The sequence below is a fragment of the Phascolarctos cinereus genome, unplaced genomic scaffold (assembly GCF_003287225.1).
Source record: "Phascolarctos cinereus isolate Bilbo 61053 unplaced genomic scaffold, phaCin_HiC Scaffold_4;HRSCAF=312, whole genome shotgun sequence".
Lineage (NCBI taxonomy): Eukaryota > Metazoa > Chordata > Mammalia > Diprotodontia > Phascolarctidae > Phascolarctos > Phascolarctos cinereus.
The window spans coordinates 81725350-81740605 of NW_027555847.1; the positions used below are offsets into that span (position 1 = coordinate 81725350).

General features: G+C 45.5%; 1 protein-coding gene across 4 annotated transcripts in view; it reads right to left on the bottom strand.

Annotated features, from left to right (window-relative positions):
- Positions 1-1223: 1223 nt before the first annotated feature.
- CCM2 (CCM2 scaffold protein) overlaps positions 1224-15256 on the bottom strand; it is a 125576-nt gene continuing 111543 nt past the window's right edge. For all 4 annotated transcript variants that reach the window (XM_020971530.1, XM_020971528.2, XM_020971533.2 and 1 more), the window contains exons 7-10: positions 14166-14223; positions 11818-11947; positions 9860-9998; positions 1224-6005 (exon numbers count right to left, since the gene is read on the bottom strand). In XM_020971530.1, the coding sequence (XP_020827189.1) occupies positions 5725-6005; positions 9860-9998; positions 11818-11947; positions 14166-14223 (608 nt within the window). In that variant the 3' untranslated portion in view covers positions 1224-5724. The remainder of the gene's footprint in view (positions 6006-9859; positions 9999-11817; positions 11948-14165; positions 14224-15256) is intronic.

A 15256-nucleotide genomic window follows, 5' to 3' on the forward strand; every position in this document is an offset into this window, starting at 1 on the left:
GGACTGCAAACTTCACAAGAATCAGCAACATGGTGTTGCAGCCAAGACAGTGAATGCTATTTCTGGCTGCCTTAACAAGGGCCATTGTACCCTGCTCTGATCAGACCACATCAGGAGGGCAGTGTTCAGTTTTAGGCGCTGTGCTTTAAGAAGCAAGAGTGATAAAATAGAGAGCACCCAGGAGAGTCGAGGGGAGCCTGTGCTTCTTGCTGCGTGATTTTCTGTGGAAAGAACTAGAGATGTTTACCTTGGAGGAGTCATTCGAGGACACAGCAGTTATGTTCAAATACCTGAAGGTCTGTCATCTAATTAGTCCTGTTCTTCTTGACCCTCTTTGACGTGGGTGGGATGGCAAAAGAGGTAAGCTTAAACTAGGTGAAAGGAAAACTTTCCTAACAGCTATCCAAGAGGAGAATAGGCTGCCTTGGGAAAGGGCAGGTTTCCATTATGGGAAGTCTTGAAATAAAGGCTGGAAAACATGTTTTGGGGGCATGTTCTAGAAGGGGTTCTTTCATGTTAATATATTGGTTGGACTACAAGATTTCTGAGGCCTCTCTTCAAAACCAAGAGTGTTTTCCCAGGTGTCCCCTCAGAGAACTAACTTAAGGTCCCTTGGCCCCTTAGCCTCTGCTAAGCCTTTCAGTTCCCTTTGACCAAAGTCCAGATCAGGAGCCTAACTGGACCTACTGGACTTGAGGTCTACCTAAGCCTTGGAAGCTGGCTAGGGCAGGACAGGGCAGGGGAAAGGGGAAAGGAACTAGCATTTATTAGGCACTTCCAGCGTGGCCACGTTGCCATCTCTGAAGAGCACAAGTCTAAGCGAGCATTTTGGCTTGTCTGTTGCTAGCCTGTATCAATAAGCCATGCAAGGATCCTTCTGGGCCAGAACTATGGTAAGAGCTTTACCAACATGATCTTCTTCATAGGTATCTAAAGCAGCTACCTCTTTTAATTCCTTCTTAGCAACAGGTTGGGAAAGTACAGTATAGTAAAAAGAATGCCAGCTTTGGAGACAAGATGACCTGGGCCCCAATTCCGACTCTTCGGCTTACTTCCTGGTGTGCCCTTAGGCACTAGGTTGCCTCACTTTACAAATGAGGGGGTTGGACTGGAAGGCTCCTGAGGACCACTCCAGCGCCAGGCTGATGACCTATGTGCAAGGACCCGGGGGCTGCTTCTTGGAAGACAATGGCGGTATAGGACTTCAGGAAAAGAAGCAGGGCTAGGTTGGGTGCTGGAATATATTTACCTGTAACAAATACTCCATACAGAAAGCATACATACAAAACCGCGTACAATGAGGCGAGGAATGCCGTGTCATACATACAGCTGCCCCCCACCTCCCACAACCCCACACAAAAGCTTGAGGACATTTTGAATGGCTCAGGTGACTGTGTCAGGGGCCAGAGTCCTCTCAGCCCCACCAGCATGAAGCTCACCTGGGGAAACTGAAGTGCTTTCAAACTCTAGGGACCTGATGTGTCCCTGTCCCCGGAAGCCCATAGGGCAAATTACCTTTGTATATAAATCTAGAGGCCATATAAAAAATAAAGGTATCTCTCCCATCCAATCCCTCCCCACCCCCACCCCCACCCCCTTCACTCCCCAGGCATAGCACTGGGGACAAATTTCAGTTTCAAAAACTGACCAAGTCCTAGACAAGACTGGGCCAGGGAAGGACATGGTGGTGGGGAGAGAGGAAGACAATTACTCAAATAGCCCAGTACCCAGAGAACTTTGTTCTCGGTGACCCAACAATCCGTGGCCATTGATACAAAAATCCTGCAGCTCTTCTTGAGTCACGTCGCTCGGCACATAGGAAAATTGCTACAGGTCTAACAGGCAAGTCCCTGAAGTCGATTCTGGAAAATCATCCCCAACCTGTCATGGCCTGAGCTTTGTCAGCTGAGTGTACACTAATTCCAGTGCGGTGACAGCAAAGGCACTAACAATTCTAATGGCCAAAGTTGTGGGGAAGCCCCTAGCAAGCTGCGGTTTTGGTGAGGACCCACCAGGGATACAGGTGCCCTCATTTACACCATCAATGAGTTGATCCCTCCAAGCAATCAACTAACCCACAAGTATAAATCCAGCATCTACCATGTGACCAGCACTACGCTAGGTGCTATAAACTTCATGTGTTGATCCAATTTCTGTGAATTACATCCTGTCTTAAATGCACCAGGGAAGCTTGCTAGTGGAGGAATCCTCTCTAAAGTGAACAGCCACGCTCTAACTTATTCATTATGTCAAGCTGGTTTTTCATATTTTGCTTAAAGCAGGAGAGACTAGTCCAGCTTTACCTCAAGCCTTTAGGGGGAACAGAATCTCCATAAGGTCTTGATTCTCTGTCCCCACCTTTCTTCTTGCTTTCATTCCCACCCCCCTCCCCATTCCCTTTGCATTTCAGTGCCCTAGGAGGGCATTGCATATCCATGGTCAATTAAAGTTAAGCTCACCTCGGTCATAAGAGATGTTAGCCTTGTTGTTCTGGGCAGAAGGAAGGGACTGTTTCCTTGCCCATTATTCTGTATGACAGAAACAATTGATCCCTATCAGTCAACCAGGGGCTCTAGTCTGGCTAGAGGATCTTAGCTAGTAGCTAGGGTGGAGCTCATGGCACTGGTGCCTTCTTGCTGGCAATTGTAGAGAACAGAATTAAATGCCCAATTCACTGTGAAGAACACTTGCCACTGCCCCCCACCCCCAAAGCCTGGAGGTGTGTAATGCAGAAAGGGACAGATAGCACAATGCAATTGCACCCCTAGGGCAGCCACGTTGGAATCTCTGAAGAGCACAAGTCTAGAGGGAGCTTTCTGGGGTGTTTGTTGCTACTCTGTATTCTTCCTCCCCAACCAGAGGAAGCGCTTTGGGATTTTAAAACTCTGTAGCTCGGGCAAGGATGAACCTGAGTAAGGGTGAAGTTAGGGTGTTCCTATCTGGCCTAGAGAGGGCTGAGTCCAAGATATTTCCAGAAAGATTAAGGAGTTCAATGGATCATGATTTCCTCCTCTCTCCTCCCTCTCACTTCTCCCACTCCTCCAGACCTGACACCTCCCTCCTCAACTCTGGGCACCATTACCACCTTTCCTGGTGGAGGTGGAGTTCCAGGGTCAGTGCCACAGGTACCACTGACCTAATAACTAGCCAGCCATAGCTCCAGAGATGGAAAGTCACTGGGGATGCATAGATGAACCAGGGTTGAAATGTCCAGCCCACACCAAGGCAGAGGTCTCAATTTAAATTTAAGATTTCATATTTATCTACCTTCTAGGTGAAATTTACCTGAGAACTACCACAGGGACTGAGATGCTAGGCAGAGATGCTTTCCATCTTGAGGAAAGCTGAAGCTCATGGTTGAACAGGAAGTGGTTGAGACTGCTGCTACCATTGAGAGGGCCCAGAAAAATCAAGTTGGGAAGGAAGGAAGGTCTATGAGAGGAGGTACACAATAGGGAGACTGAGTTACAGCACATATCCATGATAGAGAGTTCTCATTAGTCCTCCCTGACTTCCAAACCAAAGGAAGAGGAAGGAGTAGAAATAAAATACAACCACCTCGCCTACAGCCCTACCTTAGCTGAGCTTTTGAGACTCAGTCCCTGGCATGATGCCCTCCAAGAATGAACTTCGTCTCGGACCAGTTTTCCTTTGGTTTATCTGAGAACCCAGGAACCACTGAAGTACATGCAGGGAAGTGGTGTGATAAAGTAGAAATCATGCTGGATCTAGAGCCTGCAGTCCTGAGCTTGAACTCAGTCTCTAGCTACTTACTGACAAGGTAACTTTGGACAAGTCATTTCACTTCTCTGGTCCTCAAGTACCTCATTTTACAAATGAGAAGACTGGATTAGGTGACCTTTAAATCTATGATCCTATGTCCAAGAATGCTAATTCAAAAGGTAAAGGTTGGGCTAGGGTTTGGGGGTTAGCCTTTGCTAAGTTCAGGAGGACAAAGAAATTTCCCATCTAGGCAGAGATAGCAGTGAGGCACAGTGGTAGAAACTGTGACCCTCTTTCATAGCTAACTTACACACACAAAGGTCACACAGATGGCTGGCCAAGTCAGTGTAATGTGACCCCCCTCTCTGGTGCTCAATAACACACGGGAACATTTGCATATGTGAAAGAGGGGGGAGGGGAGGTAGAGATAGGAAAAGGCCAGGGCAAGAGCAAGCACAGATGAAAACAAAAGCAGAATGAGACAGATGAAGGAATGTGGTGAGGTTATATCGAGGAAACATGGAAGAAAGCAAGAGAGACTGAGAATGAGACTCTAGATTGAACCTTTGTGGGAAAGCATCAGAGAGGATTGCTACACACTAACAGTTTTACCCCAGAATGAAAAGAGAGTTGTGACTGTCCCTTAGCAAAGTCTCGGGGAGCTTGATCTAAAAAGGAGTCAAAAATATAACCCTAGTATAAATTAAGGAATAGGCTATTACACCAACAGGACAGCAAGTCCTACCACCCTGGGAAGGCTGGCTTCCCAAGCCAGTATCAGTATGGCATATGGATTAAAAAAATAAGTGTATTTAGAAGAGCGTATTTACACTACATGTACATTACGTTATATACCTCATGCAAAGGTAAAGCCTCCCAGCTAACTGAACATGAGTTGGTCTTCCACTTATTACTATCTCTTGTCCCTCCGATGATTCTGACCACCTGATCCTATGGGACTGCAGCTGTCTCACCCTCAGTTCTAAGAAGGAAAAACCAACAAGCCAGACATGAGGAGCTCCTTGCACTGAAATGCATAACTTCCTTTAGAGGAGAGCCCCTCCCCCCCAACCCACTTCAGGAAGCAGCAGGGTGTCCAGGGAACTGCTATGCTAGAGAAGGCGATGGAGACTACCCAACAAAGCCAAATTAGCCCACTCCTGGCCCCACTCTGGCCTGTCATACCCGACCAAGGCCCTATTCTCCAGGAACAGGTTTCTCCTAGGCATACATAAATGGGGTCAGGCCAGTCTCAGTGAACAGAGGTAACAGCACTCTCCCCTTTTTGGCCCATAAGATCTTATTAGGGCTGTGGACTGATGGGGGCAGAAGTCAGTGAAAACTCCCCAGTGCCATACTCCAGACAGCTCAGTTGACTTCTCCAGCATCCCTGGGCAACCATTTAAAATGGGAAATGCCTACCACCTAAAATGTACTTTTCTTGGCACACACAACCTCCCCATTTAGACTAGAAATGTGTCTGACAACAAAGAGATTTAAATTATTCACATTGTGATAAACTTCATTTTTCAAAAAAGGTCTCTGAGAGTTACAACAGGAACATCATGTGCAAAACTGTAAACTGTCCAGGGGAATAAGTGAGCCGAGATTCCTTCACAAAGCTGGCTCCTTTCCCCAGCCTTCTGCCACACTTCAGTGGACACGCTCCTACCCAGGAACCTTCTGGATAGTGGCCAGGAGCAACGAACATGGACAGTCTGGACGACTGCAAGGCTCTCCTGTATTCCTGGCACCCTATACCACTCCTCCTCTTACAACACATTCATTTCTTCACAGTAGAAGGGTCCCATGCTATCTAATGACACCTCCTGCTTCCCACCTCTAAGGAAGGAAACAAGGGGTTCAGCATGAAGGCTGGTCCCCTAGAACCTTTTCTGAGGAAGGACTGGGACGACAGCTACAGGAGAAAGTGAGCCAGAAGGAGGGGAAGGCCCCTTTCAGGCCTGAGAGCTGTTTCCTCCCCTCCTCCAAGCTTTTTCCTCATGAAGAGTCCTGGTCCATGCTGCAGCCAAGCGCCTCAATGTCATTGCTGATATCAGAGATCATGCGGTCCCATTCATCCCCTTCTGACGGTGCAGACTGGTCATCTGAGCTGCCTGCGGCCCCATTCCCATTGGTGGTCGAGTTGGACGTGGTGCTCATTGCCCGCCGGTACCTTCCAAAACTGTCAGTGATGATGCCCCGGCCATCCTTTACTCCAATTGTCTCCAGAAAGTTCTCAAAATGTTGGTTGTCTTTTTCTGGGATGAAAGGCCTCAGACCTGGCAAAAAACGAACAGAATGAAGTGGGGGGAGATGGAAAGGAAGGACCACAATCACTGGTACTACAGAACTTCTACCCCGGAGCAACCATTCCATATCTTGCACTGTAAGAGAAAGATGCACTCAGGGAGGGATAAATGCTGGGACAGGAATGCAGGCATTAGAATAGGAATGGAAAATAAACAGAACTCTATTACTGAGGGCTTGCGGCTTAGGGGGAGAAAAGGAACAGAGATGAGATATCAGGGCTTCTGCAGGAATGCAGATTTTATAGGATTTAGAGTTGGAAGTCCTACAAACTCATTTTATAGATGATGAAACTAAGGCCCAGAGAGAGGAAAGTCAGGCCACAAAGGCCCAAGGCAGAGGCCAGTCTCTTTTAATTTAGCAACATCTAAGGGTATTTGTGCAGTCACAAACAGCTTTCCCTCCAAAGATCTCAATAACTGCTACTTCTATGTAACCCTTCATGATTTACAAAAAGTTTTCCTTATAATAGTCCAGTGAGGTAGGTGGTCCAAGGGTTACTATCCTCATTTTATAGACAAGGCAACTGAGGCTCAGACAAAGGCAGTGCCTTGCCCAGTCACACAGCTCGTAGGTACTGGAGCTGGCATGTAACCCAGGTCTCTTGACTCAGCCCAGTACTTTCCAGTACACCATGCTTTGTCCAGATTAGCGTACTTGCCTATGGAGGCAGGGACCGTTGGGTAGAGGATCTGGGTTTGTAGTGCAAACCCTTCCATTACAGCCAAAAAAACCCAAAAAAACCCAAAAAACCCAAAACAAAAAAAAAAATGAACCCAAAACTCAAACCTGGCTATTGAAGATGGGCTCTTTTACTTTGGGTTTCTGGGCAATATATTACTAATAATTCCCAGCATCTTGATAAAGTTGATCCTCATTCTATGAACTAGGAAATAAAGGCCCAGAGAAGGGATCACTCTGGCCTGTGCTTAGCCTTAGCGACTTAGTCAGTCACTCTGAGTCCTTCCACCTCCCTGGGACTGCTCTGTATTCCCTCCACTACGCCCTCTCCCAGACTAGCCTAGGTTGTGGTGGTCTCTATCAAAGATACCAAACCGGGGGGGCAGGGGGAGAAGGCGGTGAGGAAGGGAGCCGGCTGCTTTGGTGGACAAAGAGTCTCCTACCACATTCTACCAATCCCCATCTGCTGAGGTAACATCCAGGAAGAAGTTAAGTTTATACAAAACTAGTAGTAGCTTCATAGCAACATCCTGGTAAAACACCCTAGCCCTGTCACTGCCCCACAGCCCCAGCCTTGATGTGGGGTTTGTGCTGTGCTGCTCAGAAATAAGGCAGGGAGTGAACTACATACGCCCACGGCTGCAAGACTTGTGGGCCTCCTCTATTCCACAATTCATTGCGCAAGGACACAGACAGATTCTCAGAGACAATCACCCCTTTTCCACAGCGCTCTGCTACCATGTATTAACACTGGTGAAGTGTTCTATCAATTTGCAAGATGGCATGAAATCTGCAAAGGTGAAGTTCTGGCCTGATTACTTTACTTTTAGGGCTCAAGTTGCATTTCTACAGTGTTTCTATTGCATTAAAGGAACAAGAGCTCCCTCTGATGGTTAAAATAGTACATTTACTAAGCTAAGCAGAATCTAATCAATTAGGGATACCACTGAAATGATTACAGGTATAACTTAACTTAAACAGCAGATAGTTCCCAAGCAGTTGAGTAAAAATCAAAATTTGAAAAGTGAATAAAATTGAAACGTACCAGGGAAGACTGAATTAAGTACGAATACTTCATAAATGGGTCATTTAACATTTGAAAAGACTAGCAAAGCCTATTTTAAACCACTTATGTGTTAGGTCAAAGTGCCTCCTAACCTTATCCAGGTGGCTCAGATTTATTAGCCAAGGTCTGTTCCTATGAGACCTTTTTCATTACCAACTCACTTCTGAAGGCTGACTTCCCTGGTAGGGTCTATTTTTCCCTTTCCATAGAAATTAGTTTAGGTGTATCTCTTTGGCCTTCCTGGACACTCCTTCGAATTTAATTCAAGAGCTATTTATTATGCCTACTATGTGTTCAGCCAAGTGTTAAGTATTTGGGGAGAAGGGAGGTGACCTCAAGAAGCTCAGAATCTTAGTGACTCATAAGAGGAAACAGAATACCTGAAATAGAGAACAATACAAAACGCATAATCTTGATGGTACAAATTACAAATGCCATGAGATTTCCAGGAAAGAAGTCCTTAACATGGGCCAGAATAGTTGGAGATGGCTTCCTGGAGGAGTAGTGACTTGATCTTGATAAAAAGCAAAAGGCTTAAAGCATGGAGATCCAACCCTACTGGTACATATCATTGAAAATGTCTGACAGGATATGGTCTGGGTAGCTTTGGGTACCAATAAAAATGTAGGACCAGGCATTGCTGAGACCAGGGGTGAGGGAAGAAGAGATCTCCTTTCCCCCTCCCCCTGACATCTGGCAGAAAACTGATTGAAAGCACAAAGCATAAGAGAACTCATGTGGACTGCTTTGCTGACTAGAGCCACCCTCTGTTTTGGGGAGATCCCTGAAGCTTGTCTACAGTTGGCTGCTAGAGTATCCTGGCCCTGAGGATTTCTGGCCACTCATGTGGCCTGGTGTCCAGGCTTCTTTCCCCTCGTTTGATAGCCCTCAGCCTAATGACTAGCTGCTGCCTCACTCTGCAGACTCTGGGACCCCAGAGGTGCAGGTCTCTGCATGGATGCAGGCAGATGTGTCAGTAATGCTCCCACGCTCCACAGAGCCAGGGGAGTGGTGGTGGTGTGTGCTTTACACTGCTGCAGACAACAGCCCCTCCAAGAGTGTGTGGCCTGTTTTGTGAGATGCAATGATCACCAGAGGCTAACTTCCGGTGGCACAGCTTGCTTAGCTTAGCGAGGCAGATTCTTGGGTTCTTGGGGCTAGATGCTCGGTCAGCCACTGGGTTCCTCTGCAAAGAGGTTCCAGCTTATCTTCACTTCCCAGGTTAAGAAACTGAGAGATTAAGTGACTTGCACAAGGTTACTGAGCAAGTGGTAGGCCTGGGACTCAAGCCTAAGATTCCACATCTGGAGCCATGCTTCTTATTCCCACTGAAACACATTAATGCTGAAAAATATCAACAAATAACAGGACCAATCTAACTGTTACTTAATTCCATAATGGTATTATTGGGGAGGCAATCACATCTGAAGCCAAGCACTATTTCTTGATAATATTAATTGAGCCAAATCAGTAGACAGAGCAGGCAGAATTCTAGGATGCAGATTCCAAACCTGACACAGAAAAATATGAGCTCTGTGAACTTCGGCAAATCACTCCCATTCTCTGAGCCTCAGTTTCCTCATCTATATTATTAAATGTTTGCCCTGAATCCCGCCTAGCAGTGTTTACAGACTGAATGAAAGAATATGTGTGAAAGAACTTTGGAAAGTTAAAAGTGTTAGCATCTTTTTTTTTTTAATGGGCAGCTAAGTTTGGGAGGAGGATATACTGGAAAATCCCTGGAGAACTGACTGCCCCACAAAGGAGGTTCGAAACATTTCCCAGGCCTACCTACAGGGATCCTTGTCCTGTAGGAGTGATTTGACCCCATCAGCCAAGACTGGCTGGCAAGACATCTATGGGATCAGGATCACAATCTCCCTGCCCCTTGAACAACTTTTTCTTTCCAACCTCTGAAGACTCTTTCATGAATTGCTGAGGCTAAAAAAATTCATCACTCAATGGCCAAACTTCTTGCTTCTTTGAAAAGCGCTAGGCAGGCCCATGGGACCCCCCCGCCCCCGGGACACCCCCCCCCCCACTATTGCTACATGTATATGCAAAGCCTTTCCAGCTCACCTAGCAATAGGAACTTTCTGCTGTCTCCATAAAGTTGCCGCAGGTTAATGCAAAACTCATGAATGGAGGAGCCGTTTCGGTACTCATGCAGCAGCATGGCAAACTGCTGGATCTCCTGGGACGACAACTTGGTTCTCAGCTGCCAAGAGAGCCCAACCAAAGACCAGTGCCATTAGTCATTACTACAGAGAAGCACCAAGTCCCTTACACCCACACACATGATCACCCAATTACATGCCCCGGAACACCTTGCCAACCCTGACAATTAGGGCTAAGTCAGAAAGTCTGGAAAGGAAGGAGGATCATGTAGCAGAAAAAAGGCACATTTAAATTTGACATAATTCAGGCCCTAATTACTTTTTATGTCTGAGGAAGTACTGAGCCTGTGGTCCAGGGCCTCAGAATGTTGTCAGGAATGACCCCAATTTCCCTGTCCCTTTTTTCTCACCTCATAACTGTACTATTTGGAAACTGCACCCAAAAAGGGACCACAGGAAAATCTGTGTCACTATCAGAGCAGGATAAAATATGGGGATAAGGAGGCAAAATCTTCTGCTGCTAGCACTTGGCCCAAGTGTTAAACACATGCTTTTTCCATCCATTCATGTAACTTGAGCATTAATTACCTATGCTGTTCCTAAAGGATCTCTACTTTTTCTGGCAGGGGATGGTGCCAATCTCTCTAGCCCCTCAAAGCTTCCCTGGCTAAGCAAGTAGGACCCTTAAGAAGAGGATCTTGCTTGCTTCCCAGGGGAGCTGAAGGAGAACAACAGGGGCTTGGCTTCGCATTTGAGTGAATCATTTTGTAGGAGGTACTAGGAGCTTTTTTCAGGAACAATGAGAATGACCAGTTATTTCATCAGAAAAATGGTGAGAGCACACAGGTCAGATGAAATGAGTTTGGGGTATCTGCTAACAGAACCTAGTTCACAGAATCATAGGAACATAGATATAGATCAGGAGGGGAAGCTCTCCATTTTACAGATGAGGAAGCTGAGATCCAGGGAGAATGCTGCCCAAAGTCACACAGGGAACAAGGAGGAAAAATTAATGGGTAAGCTGGGTATCATTACTAAATTCCCAACATAGTGTTTCTCTATTCACTGCAGTGTCCCCTTAATCTTAAATCAAAACAAACATGATTTTACACCCTTAGCTCCTGCTTTCGATGTCTGCACTACATGTCTTTGAAAGAAGAAATCCTTCAAGGTCAGCTTTTCTTAGAGAGTGCTGAAAGAACTGAGAAGTAAAGTAATAGTGGGGGTGCAACAAGCCATCCACCAAGCCCTTGGAGGCCAGCTTCTTTGAATCCCCAGATAAGACTCAATATCTACCACAAGGCCTCAGACTTCCCTGGTCAAATACAGACTGATGATTTGCTAGACCAGCCTTACAAATACCGAAATGTCAAAATGCAACCAGTCCCAACAGTCCCCCCTGCCCCAATAACATACCATTTCTCATTAGTCTAATAGTAAAATGAATGAACTGAGAAATTTGGGGTATGACTTGGTATATGCTCTAAGTCGGTAATTATTTTTACCCCTACGTCAAACAGGGACAAGGACCCTACTTCAGGTTGTGCAGTGTTCTTTCTAGCTAATTTATTCTATTTTTCATTAACTGTTTCCCTATACTTCAAGTTATCTCTCTTCTTTTCTATCTTCTACTCCCTGAACCCAGCTGTGAATGGTCTGCTCCTCCAGGAGGCAATGTTCTGCTGCCCAGCAATGCCAATCAGCCACAATATTCCTCCGTCAGGAAGCTCTGCCTCCTGAAGGAGGCCAGCCATAGTTCTTGGGCCAATAATATCCAAGCTTGGAGCACCCTCCACCCTAAACCTTGGCAGACAAGGCTGATGAGAGCCAGGTTCAGTTTCCTTTAAACACCCCCAATGTTTACTTTGACTACATCTTCTACATGAACCCCAGGGTGACAAAGAAGGAGGACAGGCACACCGTCATCATGTAATCCTGCAGGAGTTCGGAGGCTGTGGTGCTCAGCTCACTCTCGCTGACTGTTTTGATGTGAGGAGACGGTTGTGTGAAGGAAGAGGATGAGGTGCCACCTGTATCCGGCAACAACAAGCTGAAACAGTAAGAATATAAATATTCCTTTATTTCTGGTGTTTAATGAGCTGATTAAACTCAGCAAACATTTATTAAGGTTCTTTGTAAGGTCCTTTGAAATACCGTGCCAGGTATTTCAGACAGAAACATGAAAAGTTTATGCCCTGGAGGAGCTTACAGTTAGGTAAGGAAAGATAAACTACGTATATCCCTGTGTATGAATGCACAAAGAAGTAAGCAGTCGCTTTGGACCTTGAAGGAAGAATGGGTCTCAACCAGGCAGAGATGCAAGAGTTCATTGCCAGCATGGGAGGATGGCCTATGTGAATACAATGAGGCCGAAGAGGGCAAAGGTGAGGCTGAGAGAGAGCAGGCTATCCAGTAAGGTTGGAACATAGGATGTGTGAAGGAGAGTAGAGTGAAAATAAGATGGGAGTCGTCCTGGGACAGTTTAAACTACAAGAAAAGAGTCTGTCTCTTATCTGGGAGGCAATGTGGAACCACTGAATGTCCATACTTGTGTATTAAGAGGACTATTTTGGAAGCCAAGTCTTCTTCACTCTATGTTCACATTTTGGCACCCATGCCCTCCTTTCTTCCATAGGGTTGTAGCAAACCACCCCGTTCAGGTCCTCAGCGCCTCCTGCCTCTAACTCACCCTTCAAACAGCTGCCCAAACTTCCTAAAGCCAAGACAGGTCTGACCATGCCAGTCCTTGCTCAAAATCATCCAGTACCTCCCCACTGTCTAAGAGACAAAATACAAACTCCTTTGCCTGGCACTTGATGCCCCTCCACAATCTGGCTCCACTTACCTTTCTAGATTTATTTCATCCTACTATCTTTCATAAACTCTTTGTGTTTCAATTAAAACAGACAATTAGCTATTTCCCCAACTCTACCCTCCCTCTTCTGCCTCTCTACTTAAGCTATTCCCCACACCTGGAATACAGCCCCTCCTTGTCTCTGCCTCCCAGAATTCTTGTCTTCTTTCAGGGGGAAGCTCAGGCATCACCTCCTCCATGAAGCTTTCCTTTACTGTCCTAGTTGTTAAGTGTTCTCTGTCTTCTCGATTTACCTTGAATTATAATCATCTTTGTACGCACTGCACCCCCTCCTTCTTCCCCCAGCAGTCTGCAAACTTCCTGAAGCTGAAAGGCCTGTTTTCTTTTTGTCACCAGTGCCTTGCATACAGTGAGTGGCCAATAAATGTTTGCTGAATTAAACTGAAGAATGGATTGGAATGGGGAAAGACTGGAGATACGACCGGTTAGGAGAGGTACTGAAGGCCTGAGTCAGGGTTGTGGCAGTGTGAGTGGAGAAGTGGGGGTGAATGTGAGATTCTGTGCACATAAAATGAATGGGTCTTGGTAACAGACTGGATGTGGGGAACAAGAGGAAAGAGTCAAAGATGACAGATTTTGCACCTGGGTGACTAGGTGAAAGGTGTTATTAAATGCATAGGGAAGCTGGGAGCAGGGGCAGGTTTTGAACATAAGATAACAAGCTCAGTTTTGGGCATGTATGGAGCCTGAGGTGCTGGTGGGGCATCTAAATAGATATGTGCAGCAGGCAGGTGGAAATGTGAACATGAAGCTCAAGGGAGTGAACGAGGCTGACTGTCATACCACAAACCAGTCTGCTTAATTCCATGGCACATTGGTTATTTGTGTCAACCCATAGGGTATCTCATTCAGGGTAAAACTGCTACTCGTAAATTGCTTCCTTGGATTCAGAAAAGTGTTTGAATAAATTTATGAACCAGAGACATACTTGGCTTTGTGATATGCTCAACTTTTAAGAATGGTAATAGGGAAGACAACTATGCTATCTTCAATTAGGAACATTCTTAGCTGAACAACCCATAGTGCTGATCCAGGATGGCATTTCTCTATGTATCTCTGATAAAAGAGTCTGAACATAAGAGTGGAGACAGATTGGGGAGAAGGTAATCTTGCTCTTGGAAACAGTTAAGAATATATATCCTAATGACACCAGATCAGCAATGTCATCTTTGAACATGAAAGATGGCACATGAGATTGGCTGTTAGTTAAATTCTCCCCTACACTTATTCATCCAACAATGTATCAGGAGAAAGCTTGGAAAAGGAAGAAGGTTTTCCTGAACTGAAAGGAAATGGGGAGATGGTCATCATTGTGAGATGGCCTTGGCCTGTCACTTCAAAGAGCTAGTTCACCCACATCTACTATAGGATTCAGGGCAAAGTATCTACTCACAAATGGCTTGTTTCACTTTCATAGGCTTCTTTCATGTCCACTTTCGTTGAAGAGTCATCTGCAAGGAAGGTGGGGATAAACTTTTAAAGATAGGTGTGAGTACCTATTTTTCAAGTTGTCAATAAGTCCCAGATTAGTGCTGGGGTGCTTAGCCTTATGCTAAGGAGGTACAACAGGAAAGATAAAGGAAACTTCACTGCCACATCTTTGGGGTGCCTCTCCTGACTCTCCCTCCTCACATTACTTTGACTTTACTGACCTGCACTCATGGTATGTCTGTCTCACTCAACAGACTATAAGCAATAAGCTCCTTGATGGAAGGGGCTGTTTGATTTTTGGCTTTGTAGCTCCTGGGTCTAGCACAGTGCCTTGCACATAGCTAACAAACTTCTGCTGATCTGATTTCAACAAATATTTATTGCATGTCTATTATGTATGAAACACTCTACCAGGCTCTGTGAAGGACACAAAGGCGTCTAGATAGGGAGATGACTAGGTCCGACCACATCACTGCCTTACTCAATAGCCTCTAGGATCAAATATAATTCTCCTTTTTTTCAAAGTTCAAGATACTTCACAACCTGGCCCAAATCCACAATTTCAGCTCCAATCATTTATTTATTTTTAAGCAGTTTTTTCAAAAAACCTTCCCTCCAGCCCCTCCCCCACTCACTGATAAGGCAAGCAATACATCAATTACACATGAAGTCATGCAAAACATATTTTCATATTAGCCATGTGGTGGGAAAAAAAGTGGGGGGCAGGAAAAATAAAGAAAGTGAAAAAAGCGTGTTTCAATCTGCACTCAAGAGTTAATCAGTTCTCTCTCCTGAGATGGACTGCATTTTTCATCATGGGTCCTTTGGAATTGTCTTGGATCACTGTATTGATTAGAGTAGCTAAGTCTTTCACAGCTGATCATGGTTATAATACTGCTGTTATTATGTACAATGTTTTCCTGGTTTTGCTCACTTCACTTTCCATCAATTCAAGTAAGTCTTCTCGGGTTTTTCTGAAATCATTACCCTCACCATTTCTTATAGCACAACAGTATTCCATCACAATTATATACCACAACTTATTTAGCCATT